General features: G+C 48.0%; 1 protein-coding gene across 1 annotated transcript in view; it reads left to right on the top strand.

Annotated features, from left to right (window-relative positions):
• LOC136962458 (regulating synaptic membrane exocytosis protein 2-like) overlaps positions 1-20,826 on the top strand; it is a 42,373-nt gene that overhangs the window by 7,234 nt on the left and 14,313 nt on the right. The window contains exons 3-18 of the mRNA XM_067256242.1: positions 803-807; positions 2,286-2,330; positions 3,590-3,766; positions 5,115-5,234; positions 5,326-5,425; positions 5,890-6,013; positions 6,573-6,619; positions 6,948-7,057; positions 7,936-7,983; positions 10,286-10,416; positions 10,723-10,894; positions 11,321-11,474; positions 13,303-13,371; positions 17,563-17,683; positions 17,769-17,774; positions 19,639-19,740. Coding sequence (XP_067112343.1) covers positions 803-807; positions 2,286-2,330; positions 3,590-3,766; positions 5,115-5,234; positions 5,326-5,425; positions 5,890-6,013; positions 6,573-6,619; positions 6,948-7,057; positions 7,936-7,983; positions 10,286-10,416; positions 10,723-10,894; positions 11,321-11,474; positions 13,303-13,371; positions 17,563-17,683; positions 17,769-17,774; positions 19,639-19,740 — 1,531 coding nt within the window. The remainder of the gene's footprint in view (positions 1-802; positions 808-2,285; positions 2,331-3,589; positions 3,767-5,114; positions 5,235-5,325; positions 5,426-5,889; positions 6,014-6,572; positions 6,620-6,947; positions 7,058-7,935; positions 7,984-10,285; positions 10,417-10,722; positions 10,895-11,320; positions 11,475-13,302; positions 13,372-17,562; positions 17,684-17,768; positions 17,775-19,638; positions 19,741-20,826) is intronic.

Below are 20,826 nucleotides of genomic sequence, written 5' to 3'. Positions count from 1 at the left end.
ACATAGCAACACTTTACTTTAAATTTACATTAACTACCACTACATAGCAGTATCTATAGTAACAACATTGTACATACTTACAAATTGCTATATAACTAAATGGTATTAAGAGTTAGCGGTATAGGTTATTACAAAAGTGTTACAGTAAAAGGCACAGTAAGAATGAGAAGGCACAGATGGATGTAAGGTAATTGTACTGAAGTAGAAGAATCTAAACTACTATATGGCTACTATATGTATTTCTTTGTAGTTACATGGTAGAAATTTTAACCTTAATGTAAAGTGTTGCAGGCAAGACCTTGCTTGGGCATTCTTTATTTAGCTAGCCTTTCAGCTAGCTATCACTGCTCACCTAGGATCAATCGAATCCTTTTATTTAATCCTTACATAAACACAGAGAGAGAAGGTCACTGTCTTCAGCAGAGTGGTGGAGTTTGGTCTGTAGACAGACAGACAGACCAACAGGCATGAAGACAAGCAGACAGGCGTGCAAGCATGCAGACAGACAGGCAGGCAGGCAGACAGGCATGCAGATAGACAGACAGACATACAGAAAGGCATGCAGACAGACAGACAGACAGACAGACAGACAGACAGACAGAAAGGCATGCAGACAGACAGACAGACAGACAGAAAGGCATGCAGACAGACAGACAGACAGACAGAAAGGCATGCAGACAGACAGACAGACAGACAGACAGACAGACAGACAGACAGACAGACATTCAGACAAGCATGCAGGCAGGTAGGCCTGCAGACATGCAGAAATCATGCAGATAGACAGGTGTGTAGGTGTGTCCAGCCCTGGTTGAGAAGTGCAGCATCACTGTTAGAGAACACCAGAACAGAACACCTTTGTGTGTGTTCCAGTGTGTTGAAGTGTGCTTGTGTTGAATAATTTGTTTAGTTTGTGTGTTTGTGTGTGTGGAGTTGGAGTGTTTATGTTTGTGTTGGAGTGTGTGTGTTTTGGAGGGTTTGTGTCTGTGTTGGATATGTGTGTGTGTGTGTGGTTTGTGGCACTTCTCAAATCCTATCAGTCTAGCTGTGCATGTCACCACAGACAGAATGACAATGAATTGTCATTGGCCAAGGAGCTGCTTACACACACTACCTGCAGCTACCGGCCAATGCAGGCTAATGCGGACTAGCTAACATGACCCATGCGGACAAGCTAACCTGAGACTGACCCATGTAGACTAGTTAACATGACTCATGCATACTAGCTAACATGAACAATGCATACTAGCTAACATGACCCATGCAGACTAGCTAACCTGGGACTGACCCATGAAGACTAGCTAACATGACCCATGCAGACTAGCTAACCTGAGACTGACCCATGCAGACTAGCTAACCTGACCCATGCAGACTAGCTAACCTGAGACTGACCCATGCGGACTAGCTAACCTGAGACTGACCCATGCAGACTAGCTAACCTGACCCATGCAGACTAGCTAACCTGGGACTGACCCATGCAGACTAGCTAACCTGGGACTGACCCATGCAGACTAGCTAACATGACCCATGCAGACTAGCTAACCTGAGACTGACCCATGCAGACTAGCTAACCTGACCCATGCAGACTAGCTAACCTGAGACTGACCCATGCAGACTAGTCAACATGAACTGTGCAGACTAGCTAACATGACCCATGCGGACTAGCTAACCTGAGACTGACCCATGCAGACTAGCTAACATGAACTGTGCATACTAGCTAACATGAACAATGCAGACTAGCTAACATGAACCATGCAGACTAGCTGACATGACCCATGCAGACTAACTATCATGAACAATGCAGACTAGCTAACATGAACCGTGCAGACTAGCTAACCTGGGACTGAACATCAGGATCTGGAAGTTGTGTGTACCAGTTCAGGGCTCAGAGAGACTGGTGCTGGTTGAACCATGGTTGATTGGGGTTGACCAGAGTTAGGGTTGACCAGGGCTGACCACAGTTGAACCACTTTTACATTTTACATTTATGCATTTAGCAGACACTTTTATCCAAAGCGACTTCTAAGAGAGAGCTTTACAAAAGTGCATAGGTCACTGATCATAACAACAAGATAGCCCCAAACATTGTGAGCCGGCAAAACATGAAGCATACATTGTGAAAAAACAAATAAGTGCCAAAGGGAAGAACCATAAGAGCATGCAGTTAAACAAGTTAAAATTAAACAACATGAAACTCAAAAAGTGCAAGAGTATACCTGTAGAAAAACAATCAACAGTAAAATATTTCACATACACAGTACATAACTTTTAGGGTTAATGTTGACCAGAGTGAGAGAGTTGAATCAGCTCAAGGTTCAGAGAGACTGGGGGAGGTCAACCAGGGTTTAACCATGGTTAACCCTTCAAAAAGGTTCAGAGAGACTTTGGGAAGTGTACCCCAGTTGATCTGGGCTGTATTACGGTTGAACCATCTCAAGCTTCAAAGACACTGGGGGAGGTTGACGAGGGTTATGGTGAACAGTTAGGGTTGACTAGGGTTGTGTTGTGGTGTAAGCAGATAAGCCTGAAGGTTATACCAGTTTAACCTAAACAGTATCGTACAGGTGGACTATGTGGTCAACTTCAGGTCAAACAAAGGATGTCAGGTGTTATATCCACATCCTAAATGTTAAATCAATTGGTTCACAAAAGTCTTGTCTACACAATGGAGATGCTGTATTTGAGTCCGATGAATCCCCCTGTTTCACATTTTGAGCAATGACAAACTGCCATTCGCTCTATCAAGCTAGCTTGCCACATGCATTTCTTAAACTCCCGGCACTTAAATAAGGGCAGATGAGGGAACAGTTTTCACTCATTTCATTTGATTAGCCTCATCATTCGTTTCCATTATGTAGAAGACTGACTCAGATGCATTCCTTGTCTGACTGCATGTACTGAACTGTGACCTTCGTACTGTGACAGTTCGGTATGAATACATGCACTGTTACACCCCTAGTGTGTGTGTGTGAGTGTGTGTGAGTGAGTGTGTGTATGTTTGCGTGTATATGTGTTCTTGTTTATAGGTCTGTCTATGTCTGTCTCTCTGTCTCCCTGCCTGTGTGTTTGTCTGAAGCCTTCTCTCCTGTTCTCACCTGTCCTCTGCTTTGCGTGTGTGTTTGGTTTGAACCCCGCTTGTTCTAGGAGACATGGATGGCCAGTGGTGGGACCATGCAACGTGGCATAGCGAGGCCGCACACATGTCTATGGTATGACCCCGCCCTCCCCGGCGGATCCCTGCCATCTCCCATCTCTCGAACCTAACTCACCCTACCATGTTTTTTGTTTGTTTTGTTGTTGTCATCGCCACCCTACACCCTCCCCTCCTCCCTCCCTCCCCCCTCCTCCCACTCCTCCTTCTGGCCCACCCCTCCCTCCTCCTTACCCCATTTTCCTTCCTCCGCTCTTCCCTCCCCTCCCTCCTCCCCTCGAACTCCACCCCTCCTTCCATCCTTCCCTCCTGCCTACCCCCCTCCCCTCCTCTCCCTCCTCCCCCCCCAACTCCACCTCCCTCCCTCCCTCTTTCCCCACCCTCCTCCCCTCCCTTCCCCCAGGTGACAGTCAGGGGGCAGACAGGGAACCCCGTGGTCAGCAGGCCCTCCTGCTGGACTCCTCTGACTCCCTGGCAGACAGGCTCAGGAGGATGGTGGGGCTGGGGGGGCGCTCGTTTGACGAGGACCCGGAGTGGTGCGAGCCACAGGTCAAAGACTCTGGCGTGGACACATGCAGTAGCACCACACTAAACGAGGAGCTTAGCCATAGTGACAAGGTACTGCTGGAAGGGGTGGGTGGGTGGGACGGGGGGGGACGAGGGGGCTGTGGGAAGACTGGAGGGATGTAGGGATGGGGGGGTGGAGAGACAGGAGGATGGGATGATGAAGGAATAGAAGTATGGAGGAATGATGTCATCACGCTGGACACGAGCCCTGCATGCTCCCACTGAAGGGGCGGAGCTAGCTATCTCGCTTCCTGTCCTGGGGGAGGGGTTTGCTACCTGTGCCTGGTTGCTATTGGCCTGTATGCCAGTCTGTCACAGAAAGTCTTACTTCCCTTTCTCTCTTTAGTTTTTTTCTCCCTCTCCTTCTGACTTTTTACTTCTATGTCCACCAATCATTTTCTTCTTCATTCTCTCTTTTTCTCTCTCTCTTTCTGTCTACCTGTCATTTTCTCTTTTTCTTTCTCTCTCTCTCTGTCTCCCTTCCTCCCTCTTTCTTCCTTCCCTCTTGTCTCTTTATTCTTTCCTCTGTCTCTTCCTCCATCTCTTTCACACCTCTCTCCCTTTCTTTCCCTCCCTCTCGTCCTCCATCCCTCTCTTCCTCTCTCTCTTGCTCCCCCTGCTCGTATCACGAGGTGGTGGTCTCAGCTGGTTGGTCTGCTCACACACCAAGGTTTCCTGTTTCCTCTTTCAACTGTCACCTTCCTCGCTTCCTGTTTGAGCTGTCATCACTACCCACCCACCCTCTCCTTCCTGACTTCTTGTTCTTATCCACCTTCCCCTTCCTTACTTCCTGTTTCCTTTCTCCCTCCTCTTCCACACTTCTGGTCACCATCCACCCTCCTCTACCTCACTTCCTGTTACCATCCACCTTCATCTGCCTCACTTCCTGTTTGAGCTGTCATCACTACCCTCCTCCTCCTTCCTGAGACTAGTCTTCATCTTGCTGTCTGGCCGGTTCTTCTGCTGGACTGTCCCTCCCGACTCCTAGTTTAGCTTCTATCACACTATATGTCGCTTTGGATAAGAACCTCTGCTAAATGAATGCAATCTAAAACTTTGCTCTCTAGAATAACATCATCCACTGTTAGCTCCTGTCTGTCTCTCTCTCCTTTTCAGTCTGTCTTTTCTATCTCTTTCTCTCTTTCTCGCTTGCTTGCTCTCTCCAGTACTGTCTTGCTTGCTCTTTGTCTTGCTCTCTCTCTATCCTTGTCTACCCTCTCTTTCCCTTTCTCTCTTTCTGTTCCTGCTCCACTGTCACTGCTGTGCTCGCACCTCTATTTAGATCCATACCCAGTCTTCCAGTCTCTGTACATTATGGGATGTTTGAAGTGGATCATTGCTATTGTGGTATGTACTCTTGCCATGAGAGACGAGGTGTCTTGTCACTCTGGCCTCACAGCACCCGGTGTCATGGCAACCGTCTAAAGATGGCGAGCGTCTGATTGGACGGATCCTGCTGAACAAGCGGATGAAAGACGGCACCATTCCCCAGGATACCGGAGCACTGCTGGGTCTCAAGGTACGTCTTGACCCCTGACCCCTGGATCTAAAGCCTGAACCTGAACTCTGACCACTGACTCCTGACCCTAACCCTACCCTGTCTGTGGCAGGTGGTGGGGGGGAAGATGACTGAGTCCGGCCGCCTCTGTGCCTTCATCACCAAGGTGAAGAGAGGAAGTCTGGCGGACACTGTAGGACACCTGCGGCCAGGTACGCACACACACATGCACACACACACGCACACACACACATAAACACACTCACACACACACACAGGCCATGCATGCATATACATCCTCGAGCAGCGTGGTGTTTGCCAATCTAGCATGAAGCTGGTGATGTAATGAGCTTTGGAGTGACGTGCTGATGGTCTAATACCCTGGCTTACTGAGGACCGCAGCTTATTACTGCCAACATCTTACTGTCTATTCTCTTCATCTGTCTTTCTTTCTATCTATCTATCTTTCACATTCTCTTTTCTTTCTTTACACCTCTCTGACCTATCTCCTTTTTCCTTTAACACTCTTCTCCCTCTCTCTCTCTCTCTCTCTCTCTCTCTCTCTCTCTCTCTCTCTCTCTCTCTCTCTCTCTCTCTCTCTCTCTCTCTCTCTCTCTCCCTTTCTCTCTCTTCTCTCTCTCTCTCTCTCTCTCTCTCTATCCCTTACCCCCCTCAGGGGACCAGGTGCTGGAGTGGAACGGCCGTGTTCTCCAGGGCGCCACGTTTAAGGAGGTCTACAACATCATCCTGGACTCCAAACCCGAGCCCCAGGTGGAGCTGGTGGTGTCTCGGCCTATAGGGTGGGTCTCAAACCTGTCGTGTACAGTAGTGTGTAGGGTGGGTCTCAAACCTGTCGTGTACAGTAGTGTGTAGGGTGGGTCTCAAACCTGTCGTGTACAGTAGTGTGTAGGGTGGGTCTCAAACCTGTCGTGTACAGTAGTATGTAGGGTGGGTCTCAAACCTGTCGTGTACAGTAGTGTGTAGGGTGGGTCTCAAACCTGTCGTGTACAGTAGTGTGTAGGGTGGGTCTCAAACCTGTCGTGTACAGTAGTATGTAGGGTGGGTCTCAAACCTGTCGTGTACAGTAGTGTGTAGGGTGGGTCTCAAACCTGACATGTACAGTAGTGTGTAGGGTGGGTCTCAAACCTGACATGTACAGTAGTGTGTAGGGTGGGTCTCAAACCTGTCGTGTACAGTAGTGTGTAGGGTGGGTCTCAAACCTGACATGTACAGTAGTATGTATGGTGGGTCCTCAAGACTATAGTTTGATGGAGTTAGTATAGGAGTATAGTATTTCTGTATGTGATGTACTATATGTTTGTAAACGTAATATAATGATATATGTATCTGTCTACACAGAGATGTCTCCCGAATCCCAGATAGCAGTCACGGACAGCTTGAATCAAGTGAGCACACACATACACAGACACACATATGCACACACACACAGACACACGCACACAGACACGCACGCACACAGGCACGCACGCACTCACACCCAAACCAACACATGTAAACATACCCCAAAACGTGTTAAAGTTTCAACTTAATTTGCCACTTGTAATGAGTACACATACAGATGCATTGGAATGATTTGGCCCTGTTCCTATGGACAGTTTCTGAACGGCCTATATAAACCTACACCTGTGTGTGTCTGTGTCTGTGTGTGTCTCTGTGTGTGTCTGTGTGTGTGTCTGTGTCTGTGTGTGTGTCTGTGTGTGGGTGTGTCCTCAGGCTCCAGCTCCTTTGAGTCTCAGAAGATGGGGCCCTCCATATCGGTCACGTCCCCCATGAGCCCTGGGATGCTGCGCGAGGCCCCTCAGTTCCTGTCTGGACAGGTCTCGGTGAGTACCCAGCATGCACTACGACTGCACCGCCAGCCCCCAGCCACAGGGGGCACAGGGGGATGTGTATGGGGACAGGTGTATGGTGAGACAGGTGTATGGTGAGACAGGCAGATGCGTAACCAGTTCTAGCAGGGTCAAACCACAGATGTAAATCGTAGCTTTGGGACATTTTAGTGTTTGGAGCAGGACAATATAAGGTGTGCGGTCTTTTCAGACAGGTGAGAGGATGGAGAGACAGGTGGAAAGACAGGTTTAATAGGAAGAGAGACAAGTGAGAGCGTAAGAGAGACCAGCTGGGTTTGTGCTGAACACTAGCCGGACTTCCAGACGCACAATTTAAAAACGGAACTACTTCCCCTTATCTCATTCCAACTTTTAAGTTTGAACTTTTGCTGCAGTCATTCTTATAATTCAGTACAAAGGAGTTGTGAAATATTCTTTGAGGAAGACAGGGAGATGAATCCGAACCCTCAGCGGAGGAAACGAGAGAAGACGTGAGGCAGATGTCTGAAACACTGTTTTAATTTGAGCTCAAATGTAGCAGCATGTTTCGAGGCCCAGCTTTGAAGTCTCACTGGGTTTTCTTGTTAAACTTTTTGGAGCACAAGATGAGAGAGATTTAATCTACACTGCTGAAGTCAGCAGCAGAGATGAGTGGAAGTGTGTGCATGTGTGTGCATATTCTTAACACACACACACACACACACACGCTTTGGTGGGGTTGATTCAAGTATGTGTGCTAGTCCAATCCAAGTTCATAATGGGAATATTGTTGACTGGATATGTTCTGAGGTTGGTTGTTGTTGTTGTGTGACTGTGTTAGATGTAATTTCTTTTGATTGCTGAATGTTCTCTGTGTAACTTTGCTCACTCAGAGTCCATGCCTTAATAGAAGAGCCACGCCCCTTGTACCTAGGGTTCAGGTAACACGTCTACTGATTTAGACACATACTACCTCTCTCCCTCTCTCTGTCTATCTTTCTATCTTTCTCTATTGCAGTTTTTTTCTGCGCTAGATGGAAAATGCACAGCAGAGGATACCATTCATACTTGATCTTTCTATAAAAGTTTGATGTTTACATCATGACCTGCTAGTTTAATGTGTAGTGCTACATGTCCCGTACTGACAGCCTCCAAAGAGACAGTGTCCTGTGCATCCAGTCTGTCTCATGGACTGCTACCACGCTCAGGGGTCAGTCCCAGCCCAGGGCTCACCCACAGTGTTACTGACCCACTTCTCCTTATGCTGGGTACACACTAAAAGATTTTGTTTTAATCTTTTCAGATTTTCAAAATGCGAGAAACCACAAACATGAGGACCAAAAAATCCTAGATGTAACCGTTTTGCTCCTATAGTGTGTGGTGTTTGTCCTCAGGGTTCCCCCCACACATCAGGATTTCTGATCGTAAATATTCAATACTTACGATTCGCGACCGGGGCGTTCTTCAGAGCGAGTTCGGTCACTCTTAACACACCTCACACCAAGGGAAAATCGGATCAAATAATCTGTAGATAATCGGGACATTACCTAGGATTGTCGGAAGGGGGAAATCGGCCCAAAATCCGCCGGATTATCTTGTAGTGTGTACCCAGCCATAGTGAAGAGGATGAGAGGATGTATTGTGGAGCCGGTGGGACCCTGTTCCAAGCCCTGCGACTTCCAGTGTTGCGGGGCTTTCTCTACACGAAAACTTTGCATTTTCCAGTAGAGTTATTCTTGTTTTTCTTTCTTGGCATTCCTGCCAGGTGTGCTCTGACCGCTCTGTCTGACCGCTCTACCTGACCGCTCTACCTGATCGCTCTACCTGACCGCTCTACCTGATCGCTCTACCTGATCGCTCTACCTGATCGCTCTACCTGACCACTCTATCTGATCGCTCTATCTCGCTGTTCTATCACTCTTCTAGGTGTGTGTAGTCTAGATTAGTCGTTCTGCTCAGCGCTTCTTGCTTGCTTCTACACTCTGTGTGTGGATATTAGCTGTAGCTCCTCCAGATCTAGATCTATTTTGTACTGGAATACACTATAATATTCTGTACTATACTATACTAAGCTAAGTCATATTATACTGTACTATAGTATACTGTACTAAACAATATTATATTGTAAAACAGTACTATACTAAGCTAAACTATATTATACTGTAATATAGTATAGTGTACGACTCTATACTGTTCTGTAGGAAACCATACTGTACTATACTATATTATACTCTTCTATGCTGTTGTGTACTGTGCTATACTGCACATCCAAGCCAAGTCTGGGCATAAGCGTGGTGGAAGCAGTGAATGAAACACACCTTGATACCACAATAACACTGGCAGTAGCTGATCTCTGTACCTGGGTTATCTCTGCACACTTCTAGATGCAGTATCATCACTGGAGATACAGTGTTACAAATGGAGGTGCAGTGTTCCAGTGTTACAGCTAGCTGTGTAGATGGCCTAGTTAGCTAGCTGTCTGCTGATGGTCTGTTTGCCTGTTTAGCACATTGCTGGCTCTTCTGAAAGAACAACTGATACTTTCAAAGATATTCTGTCATCTTCAGTTAAAGCTTCATATTTTGGAGGGGTTACCAATTGAATGAAATTATTATTTATAAATACATTTATTTTATATTTGTACATAATTTTCATAAATACATTTCACATGTATACTCATATTTTTATTCTTTTAAATCCAGTGTCTTGCTTTGCCTGTCTTTGAAAGTATTTGTGTAGGAATGAAGCTACCTCCCTCTGGGAGCCGATCTGTCTATACTTTAGGACCCTCCCTCCCCCAGAGATAGCTCATCCCTCCCTCCCTCCCTCCCTCCCTCCCTCCCTCCCTCCCTCCCTCCCTCCCTCCCTCCCTCCCTCCCTCCCTCCCTCCCTCCCTCCCTCCCTCCCTCCCTCCCTCCCTCCCTCCCTCCCTCCCTCCCTCCCTCCCTCCCTCCCTCCCTCCCTTCCTTCCTTCCTTCCTTCCTTCCCTGAGGAAATCCCTGATCTAACTTGATGTGATTGGTTTTACCATGCTGTCCACACCACAGGGTGTGGTGTCTCTGGGGGAGGGAGGGAGGGAGGGAGGGGGGGGAGGGAGGGAGGGGGGGGAGAGAGGGGGAGGAGCTGTCTCTGGGGGAGGGAGGGAGAGGGGGAGAGGGGGAGGACCTGTCTGGGGGAGGGAGGGGCTGTCTCTGCGGGAGGAGGGATTTGTATGTGTGTAACGCCACCATGCGCCCTCTGCAGGTCAAGCTGTGGTACGACAAGGTGGGTCACCAGCTGATCGTCACCATCCTGGGAGCCAAGGACCTGCTTGCCCGGGAGGACGGACGCCCCCTCAACCCATACGTCAAGATCTACTTCCTCCCAGACAGAAGGTACACTGACTCCTCTCCTCCTCGATTCTCCTCCTCTCCTCCGCCGTCCTCTCTTCTCCTCCTCTCATCTCTTTCCATGCTCTTCTCCTCTCCTACCCCCTCCTGCTCCCTCCCTCCCTGCCCTCTCCCTCCTCTCCTCTCCTCCTGCCTTTTCCTCCTGTCCTCTGCTATCCTCTCCACCCTTCTCCTGCTCTCCTGCCTCTCCTCACTTAACCCGTCCTACCCCCCTCTCTGCCCTCCTCTCCCTTAGTATTATAACTCTGCTCTGGTTGTGGCTCAGTGTCAGTGTTCGTTGTGACCCCGCAGTGACAAGAGCAAGCGGAGGACCAAGACGGTGAAGAAGTCAGTGGAGCCCAAGTGGAACCAGACGTTCATGTACACGCCGGTCCACCGCAGGGAGTTCAGGGAGCGCATGCTGGAGATCACCCTCTGGGACCAGGCCAGGGTCCGCGAGGAGGAGAGCGACTTCCTGGGGGAGGTGAGACGTGCACACACACACATACGCACACATGCGGACACACTCACATGTACGCTCACTCACACGTACGCACACTCACACACTCACACACGTACCCGCGCACACACGCTCAAACACACAAACCCTCTAGGATCCGGCCATGGTGAGAGGGGAGACACACGCTACATGTACACACACACACTATAAACACAAATACTCCCACCCTCTGGGACACACACGTGTACACACACAGCTACTGTGTTCGCACACCCATAAACCATAAAAAGCTTCATATATCGTAGATTAAAATGTTTTCAACAGACGGAACTGGTTCATGAACTATTTGTGCGTCCGTGTGTATGTCTACATGCTTGTGTCTCTGTATGTCTACATGCTTGTGTGTGTGTGTGTGTGTACGTGTGTGTGCACGCGTGTGTGTGTGTCCAGATCTTGATCGAGCTGGAGACAGCCCTGCTGGATGACCAGGCCCACTGGTACAAGCTGCTGACCCACGACGTGTCGTCCCTCCCCCTGCCCTCCTCCTCCCCCTACCTGCAGAGACGCCTGCTGCCTGGAGAGAGCCCCACGCGCAGGCTGCAGAGTACGCCACACACACACACATATACACAAACACACACATTTACACAGCCATATACACACACAGTCATACAAACACACGCACACACACACACATGTGCTTAGGCCCCCAGACACACATATATACACACACACACACACACGCATACACTCAAATACACAAAGTGAAACACATTTTTTCACTGTTCACTTGATTTAATGTTGCCTTTCTCCCCTCCAGACAAGGGTCCATTCTATAACTCAGGTAACCAGTGATCTGTGTGTGTTCTGACACCTTCACCTCTAGCCCCTGTGGCCTGTGTTGCGTTGCTTCAGCCTTCCACACACACACACAAACACCGCCCAGCTAGCCAGCCTTATGCTACCATGTATCCCACACAGCTAGCCAGCTAATGTTAGCCTCCATAGTAGGCAATGCTAACCTTAATGTTAGCCTCCATAGTAGGCAATGCTAACTCTAACTTTAGTCTCCATTGTTTGTAGGGCTCTGGCACTAAACTGTACAGTTGCAACCCAAAAAATCACACTTACTTTATAAAAACATTTTCTTACTCGAACTTTAGCATTTGTAGCTATCAGGGTGCAAATAACCTCTAAGTTTCTTAGCGTAAACATTGGCACATTGGCTTTCGCTAACATTGCGTAACGCTAAACTCTGAGGTAACTTCTGCATAGCAAGGCTAACGTAAAGCCTATATGGCTGCATATCATTCCCATGGTTTTGACACGATGACAGCTTCCTGTCTGCAGACCTGTCCTTCCTGCCAGTGCTTCTCGTGGGTTGACAGAGTGCTGTGTCGTACGGTGACTTCTATCCTCTGCTTCTCCCCCACTCACTACCCTGGTGGCCTGCTGCCCTTGTGGCCTGCTGCCCTGGTGGCCTGCTATCCTGGTGGCCTGCTGCCCTGGTGGCCTGCTGCCCTGGTGGCCTGCTGCCCTTGTGGCCTGCTGCCCTGGTGGCCTGCTATCCTGGTGGCCTGCTGCCCTGGTGGCCTGCTGCCCTGGTGGCCTGCTATCCTGGTGGCCTGCTGCCCTGGTGGCCTGCTGCCCTGGTGGCCTGCTATCCTGGTGGCCTGCTGCCCTGGTGGCCTGCTATCCTGGTGGCCTGCTGCCCTGGTGGCCTGCTATCCTGGTGGCCTGCTGCCCTGGTGGCCTGCTATCCTGGTGGCCTGCTATCCTGGTGGCCTGCTATCCTGGTGGCCTGCTGCCCTGGTGGCCTGCTGCCCTGGTGGCCTGCTGCCCTGGTGGCCTGCTATCCTGGTGGCCTGCTGCCCTGGTGGCCTGCTGCCCTGGTGGCCTGCTATCCTGGTGGCCTGCTGCCCTGGTGGCCTGCTATCCTGGTGGCCTGCTGCCCTGGTGGCCTGCTATCCTGGTGGCCTGCTGCCCTGGTGGCCTGCTATCCTGGTGGCCTGCTATCCTGGTGGCCTGCTATCCTGGTGGCCTGCTATCCTGTGTGTGCTGTCTCTCTCTCAATGCCTCTCCCTGCCAGTTCAGACCCACACAACTTGTAGTTAAAACATTGATTAGAGGTGTGTGCCTGATAACCAAACCATTTAGAGAATGTTGTGATTCTGCGCCAGGTTCATGACCCCTGTGTAGCACCAGTCAGTGGTAGTGGTCACTCTTGCTGACCCTGGTGACCCCGTGGTGACCCTGAGGAGATTACGCTGCACGGGGGTAGACAGTGATGTCACGACATGCAGAGAGGGCTAAACACTGTGCTTACACACTCCTCTCTAACATCTCTTTCCTTCTCTCCTCTCTTTCTCTCCTTGTCTCTCTCTCCCTTTCTCTCTGTCTTTCTCTCTCTCTCTCTCCTTCTCTCTCCCCAGGATCTCAGAGGATCAGTGACATAGAGTTCTCTGATTTTGACTGTGAAGATGGCATTGGAGTCATATCAGGTAATTAAACTACAACACCTACACCTACTTTAGTAAAGACCAGCTCCTCCATACCCTGATATGCATGTATGGCCTGAACTAAGTCAACAGAGAGACTTTCTGAGTTCATGGTTTTTCTTAGACAGTTCTTGGCAACTGTAAGAGGTACAGAAGTGGAGGGTTCATGTGTGTGTGTGTTGTGTGTGTGTTGTGTGTGTTGTATGTGTGTGTATGTGTTGTGTGTGTGTTGTGTGTGTGTTGTGTGTGCGTGCTGTGTGTGTGTATGTGTTGTGTGTGTGTTGTGTGTGTGTATGTGTTGTGTGTGCATGCTGTGTGTGTGTGTATGTGTTGTGTGTGTGTGTTGTGTGTGTGTTGTGTTGTGTGTGTGTTGTGTGTGTGTATGTGTTGTGTGTGCGTGCTGTGTGTGTGTGTATGTGTCGTGTGTGCGTGCTGTGTGTGTGTGTATGTGTTGTGTGTGCGTGCTGTGTGTGTATGTGTTGTGTGTGCGTGCTGTGTGTGTGTTGTGTGTGTGTGTGTGAATGTGTTGTGTGTGTGTTGTGTGTGTGTATGTGTTGTGTGTGCGTGCTGTGTGTGTGTGTGTATGTGTTGTGTGTTGCGTTCTTATCCCTGACACCCGCTGAACGTCATAGGCACAAATCAAGTTAAGGGATCAAGCTAGAGAGAAGATTACTAAGTGTTTTATCTGGGGATGCACGCACACACACTCACATACACATATACACACAAAGACAAACACAACCTCAAACACACTTTCACTTTCCGCAGCCTTGGAAATCTATGAGAGGCCGTATAGGCCATAATTCATACTTGGTCTCACATACACGCTATGACCTCACATATATACCATTATACTCTCACATATATACCATCATACTCTCACATATATACCATTATACTCTCACATATATACCATTATACTCTTGCACATAAACTACTTGGTCTCACATACAACACCATAACCTCACATATATACCATTATACTCTCACATATATACCATTATACTCTCACATATGTACCATTATACTCTCACATAAACACTATTATACTCTCACATATACACCATTATACTCTCACATATACACCATTATACTCTCACATATACACCATTATACTCTCACATATACACTATTATACTCTCACATATACACCATTATACTCTTGCACATAAACTGGCATACTCTCTTACACACACAAAAATACCCTCTTATATGCACCATCATACTAAAGTATGACAATATATGCAAGAGACAAATAGTATGTGTGAAACAGAATGTTAGTATATGTACGAGAATAACAGGATGTGTAAGAGAGAATACTTGTCTATGTAAGAGAGAATACTTGTCTATGTGAGAGAAAATACTTGTCTATTTGAGAGAGAATACTTGTCTATGTGAGAGAGAATACTTGTCTTTGTGAGAGAGAATACTTGTCTTTGTGAGAGAGAATACTTGTCTATATGAGAGAGAATACTTGTCTATGTGAGAGAGTTTGATTGAAAAGGAAGTAGTACTGAATTCTCAGTTCCTGATTGGCTTACACATGAAGAAGGATTTGGGGTATATGTAGCTAACGCCCACCTTCCCTATCAAGACGAGACTGAGTGACATGACAAGATGGATTCATTAATAACATTTTGCATACTCCAAATCCTGCGGCGTCATTGTCAGAAATGTTGTATCAAAGACGACAGCCATACACGGAGGCTGTTTCTAACGCTAACGTTGACAATGAAATGCGCCGGCTCTTCAGACCTGGATCAGGTGCATCAAGGAGCGGCAGCAGCACTCTGTCAGGAGCTAGTCTTAATGCCAGCCAAGTGATGGCGCAAACCCAATATCAAACTCCGCAGTATTTCGGTTAAGACTAACTCCTGACAGAGTGCTGCTGCCGCTCCGTGATGCACCTGATCGAGGTCTGAAGAGCAGGCGCATTTCATCGTTAGCGTCAGAAATAGCCACTGTGGATGGCTGTCGTCTTTGATTCCAACATTTCTGACAACGATTCAAGCAAATCCACAAAAAAACTCAAATGTAGAATTACATAGTTGTTTAGGAAGCTATACCGACCCCCACTACTTGAGTCAAAAGTCCTAGATCAGTTTTTCAATTGATGAAACAAACTATCATTTAAATTAAATGCCTGTGTGAATACCGTCCCGTGGCACTGGGGTTTTAACCGTTGACGTCTTTAATTAGTCGAGTGGTCTTTACACCCTTGGCTACTAACCTAAGCTTCAATGCCACAACCTGAATTTGATGTAAATCTGTTCACAACATTTTCCAGTTGGGACTTTTAGGATCTTATTTGAGTGTAGGCCCCTATGCACGATGAGTGCCCGCACCCATTCACTGCAACTAAATAGCTTCATGGATCCGACTCGGAATCTGAGATTAGAGACGCTTGACAAAAAATGTGTTTGGCGTGTGGTGCGTTTTGGAATTGTTAATGTGATGTGTTCCCATCGTATTTAAGACGAAATAGTTTACAAAGAAGAGGTTTGTTAATGTGACTGTATACATATCTCACTCATACTGGCTAATCAGCTAACATGTTAAAGTAGCCTAGTCTACATCCAAAGTCGCCGTAGTGAAACTAGCCTCATTTTCACAAAAAGCTTTGAGGTCAAATTAAACCTTTAAAAACGTCTACATTTAGCCAATATTATTGTGCACAATTATTTTAGTATAGTTAATATGTAATTTAATTCCATAATTTCCCCAGGAATAACTGTAAAAACGTATTTCAGGAACGGGTCTGTCCTCCCTACAATAACGCCGCAGCATTTAGAGTATTCAAAATGTTATTAATAAGTCCAATGGCTTCATTAAGCCGCCCACTCCCTGCCATCTTGCCATGTCACTTAGTCTCGTCTTGATAGGGAAGGTGGGCGTTAGCTACATCTACCCCAAATCCTTCTTCTTCATTTGTAAGCCAATCAGGAACTGAGAATTCAGTACTACTTCCTTTTCAATCAAACTGCCTTCCGTTTCAATCAAACTCTCTCACATAGACAAGTATTCTCTCTCATATAGACAAGTATTCTCTCTCACATAGACAAATATACTCTCTCACATAGACAAGTATTCTCTCTCACATAGACAAATATACTCTCTCACATAGACAAGTATTCTCCCTTACATAGACAAGTATTCTCTCTCACATAGACAAATATACTCTCTCACATAGACAAGTATTCTCTCTCACATAGACAAGTATTCTCTCTCACATAGACAAGTATTCTCTCTCACATAGATAAGTATTCTCTCTTACACATCCTGTTATTCTCTTACATATAGTAACATTCTGTTTCACACATACTATTCGTCTCTTACATATATTGTCATACTTTAGTATGATGGTGCATATAAGACGGTATTTTTGTGTGTGTAAGAGAGTATGCCAGTTTATGTGCAAGAGTATAATGGTGTATATGTGAGAGTATAATAGTGTATATGTGAGAGTATAATGGTGTATATGTGAGAGTATAATGGTGTATATGTGAGAGTATAATGGTGTATATGTGAGAGTATAATGGTGTATATGTGAGAGTATAATGGTGTATACGTGAGAGTATAATGGTGTATACGTGAGAGTATAATGGTGTATACGTGAGAGTATAATGGTATATACGTGAGAGTATAATGGTATATATGTGAGAGTATAATGGTATATATGTGAGGTCATGGTGTGTATGTGAGAGTATAATGGTGTATACGTGAGAGTATAATGGTGTATACGTGAGAGTATAATGGTATATATGTCAGAGTATGATGGTATATATGTGAGAGTATAATGGTATATATGTGAGGTCATGGCGTGTATGTGAGATCAAGTATGAATTAAGTCCTATACGGCCTCTCATAGAAATCTGTCACTTGCTCAAACACACAAACAAACTAACAGACACTCACAGAAAACAATAGTGTACTTGCACACACACACACACACACAAACACACTAACAATGTAATATGTAGATTGTTCTGCATGTTGCTCTGATCTCTGTGAAGCTCAACATACAAAACTAACTCTGTACCTATTGTATGTAAAACAGGCTGCATGCTACATAAAACAGGCTACATGCTACAGGCAACATGCTATAGGCTACAACTACATGCTACATGAATGCTATCTATTGATTTTACTCTCTAACTCTGACTCCTCTTCCTCCACCGTCATGTGGTCGCCTAGACTACCGACACAATGGGCGGGACTTCCAAAGCTCCACCCTATCGGTTCCAGAACAGGTGATGGCATCCAATCACATGGCCCGCACGCGCTCTCGCTCGCCCAGTGTGCCTCCGCCTCAGAGGTAAGTCATCAGTCGCCATGACAACCCTCACTGCAGACTTGCGCATGCACAGTACAATCATAATAATAATAATGTGTTTATTTAGCAGACGGTTAAATTCAAAGCGATATACTGGGGGGATTTGAACCTGCTACCTCTTTATCTGTGGTCAAATGCTCTTCCACTTAAATATACCCAGTGAGTGAGCGGTCAGGTTGTGGTTGATGGTAGGAGAGTGAGCAGTCAGGTTGCGGTTGAGGGTAGTAGAGTGAGCGGTCAGGATGTGGTTGAGGGTAGTAGAGTGAGCGGTCAGGTTGCGGTTGAGGGTAGTAGAGTGAGCGGTCAGGTTGCGGTTGAGGGTAGTAGAGTGAGCGGTCAGGTTGCGGTTGAGGGTAGTAGAGTGAGCGGTCAGGTTGCGGTTGAGGGTAGTAGAGTGAGCGGTCAGGTTGAGGGTAGTAGAGTGAGCGTTCAGGTTGCGGTTGATGGTAGGAGAGTCAGCGGTCAGGTTGCGGTTGAGGGTAGTAGAGTGAGCGGTCAGGTTGCGGTTGAGGGTAGTAGAGTGAGCGGTCAGGTTGCGGTTGAGGGTAGTAGAGTGAGCGGTCAGGTTGTGGTTGAGGGTAGTAGAGTGAGCGGTCAGGTTGTGGTTGAGGGTAGGAGAGTGAGAGTTGGTGACCCTGTGAGGTCTGTCTCCCCAGTCGGAGTTTGGACCACGGTGTACGAGGGGGACCGTCGCTATACGGTTCTGGTCGTATGGACCGCCAGCGGTTATCCGAGGACCGCTACTCACCTGACAGGTACGCTGCCAGAACGCACCGTTAACAGGAGTGCAGACGTGACTGAGTCTAGGACTGGACCACACACACACACCCTGAGACACACGTTAGAGGGGTCTTGCATAGCTATCATGGAGGAGGTCTCCAATTCTGGAGTTGAGAGACTTCCTGTGGGTGAAGAGAGACTTCCTGTTGGTGAAGAGAGACTGGTTTCAGTACTCGTTACTGCCATCTGCATGTTAGGCTCCTACACACTCTCTTTCTTATCCTCTCTCCCCATCCCTCTTTCTCTCGGTTGATTCTCTCCACTCCATCCCTCTCTCCCTCATTGATGACTATGTTCTGTTTCCGTGGCTGCAGCCGCTCTCTCACCCTCCCTCCTCGCTCCCGACCCAGGGAGACAATCTCAGTGCCTCATTTCCAGGACCCCAGGTATACTCTGTCCTGATTGGAGCACCCTGCATGATTGACAGCCATCGTGCTCCACCAGCTACTCCTCCTTTTCCCTTCAACTTAGCAGACTAGAACCAGAGCAGCCGCCTGCTGACACAAAACACCTCACTCTGTTATCCTCCTTTTGCTCTCTCCCCCTTTCACTCTCCCTGTCTCCCCCCTCTTCCCCCACTCTCGGCAAGACCTGACAGCATAGAGAGGTCTAACAGACTGATGCTACATAGATATACAGCACATAGATATCACCCTCCTGCACTGCCTGGCTGCGTGTGCCAACACTCACTCCAGCCTAGTGTGTGTCTGTTTGTGTGTGGCTGCGCGTGCGTGTGTGTGTGCATGTCTGGGTGTGTGGTTCAGTTTACTGGACTCAGTTGTATGTGTTTGTGCTCGAATGTGTTGGAAATGTTTGATGTATTATTACTCTGTTCCATTCTATTCTGAGTTATTCTATTCTTTGTTATTGCCAAAATGTAAGTGAAATGTTTAACCCTAACCCAGGTTAAACTATCTATGCCAGGTACTGTACCAGGAGAGCCTACCTCTGAAGCTATGTCATACACTCACTCACTCATTCATTAAAAGCATTACAATCCATTTATTTCATCCTCGTCATAACAATGGTTTCAGGTCTTAGTTTTCTAGAGTAAAAGATGTATGATGATATGGTTGATGAGTTTGAGGGGTCACTAGAGACAGGCTTTCTCACACACTTCCTGTTGACCCCTGACCCTGTGGTGTCTCTGTTGGCAGTGGCTCTCTGTATCCTATGTTCCGTAAGGATGCTGTCAGGTTGCTACGCAACACCAAGCTGTCCAGAGCGTCATCAGAGGGGGGCTACGGTAGTCTGGACAGGTAGTCCACTTAGATACTAGTCTACTATACACACTAGTCTACTGTGCTCACTAGACTTCTATACATACTATTCTACTATACTATACACACTAAACTTCTATACATACTATTCTACTTTACATACTATTCTACTATACACACTAACCTACTATACACACTAGCCTACTATATACACTATCCTACAATTGTGTCTGTGATAGTGTCAGTAGTGTACCATGGTGCAAGTAGTATGCTGAAGTAGTGTCCTTGGTAGTGTGTGACCATGTAGCTGTCTACTAGGGTGTTAGTAGAGTACTGTGGTGTCTAGAGATGGTATGTCTAGTAGGGGAGAGTCAGGGAGAGGTTGTTGGTGCTGGTGGTTGTTTGTAGCGTGTTCAGAAGTGTGAGACAGAGTGTGTGTTAGTGAGGGGGGGGGAAGAGGGGGAGGGGTTAACCTCTGCCTGAGGTCATCCCTAAATCCTGGCTGTAATTTGGTGCTGGTTGTTAGCATATTAAATACTGAGCTGAAGTACTGAGGAAGGGTGTGTATCTGTGGGGGGGGGGGGGGTTATTGGCACTTGATGGTACTGATGACTTGACATAGCTAAAGTTCGAGAGAAGCATCGGCTGGGCCTGTCCCTCTGGTCTTAGTCCCCTCCCCCCTTTCCCCCAGCCTGTAACCTTCTGTGACCGTCAGCCCTACCCTCATCTCCCAGCCCCGCCCCCTAACCCTGCCCCCCAGCCCAGTCCTGCCCCCCAGCCATGCCCCCCAGCCCTGCCCCCCAGCCCAGCCCAGCCCTGCCCCCCAGCCCTGCCCCCCAGCCCAGTCCTGCCCCCCAGCCCAGTCCTGCCCCCCAGCCCTGCCCCCCAGCCCAGCCCAGCCCTGCCCCCCAGCCCTGCCCCCCAGCCCAGTCCTGCCCCCCAGCCCTGCCCCCCAGCCCAGCCCAGCCCTGCCCCCCAGCCCTGCCCCCCAGCCCAGTCCTGCCCCCCAGCCCTGCCCCCCAGCCCAGCCCAGTCCTGCCCCCTAACCCTGCCCCCCAGCCCAGCCCTGCCCCCCAGCCCAGCCCAGTCCTCCCTCCTAGCCCTAACCCCTCTGCTGCTGTGTGT

This window comes from Osmerus mordax, chromosome 18 (genome assembly GCF_038355195.1).
Source record: "Osmerus mordax isolate fOsmMor3 chromosome 18, fOsmMor3.pri, whole genome shotgun sequence".
Classification (NCBI taxonomy): Eukaryota; Metazoa; Chordata; class Actinopteri; order Osmeriformes; family Osmeridae; genus Osmerus; species Osmerus mordax.
This window is presented reverse-complemented; position numbering and strand designations above follow the sequence as displayed.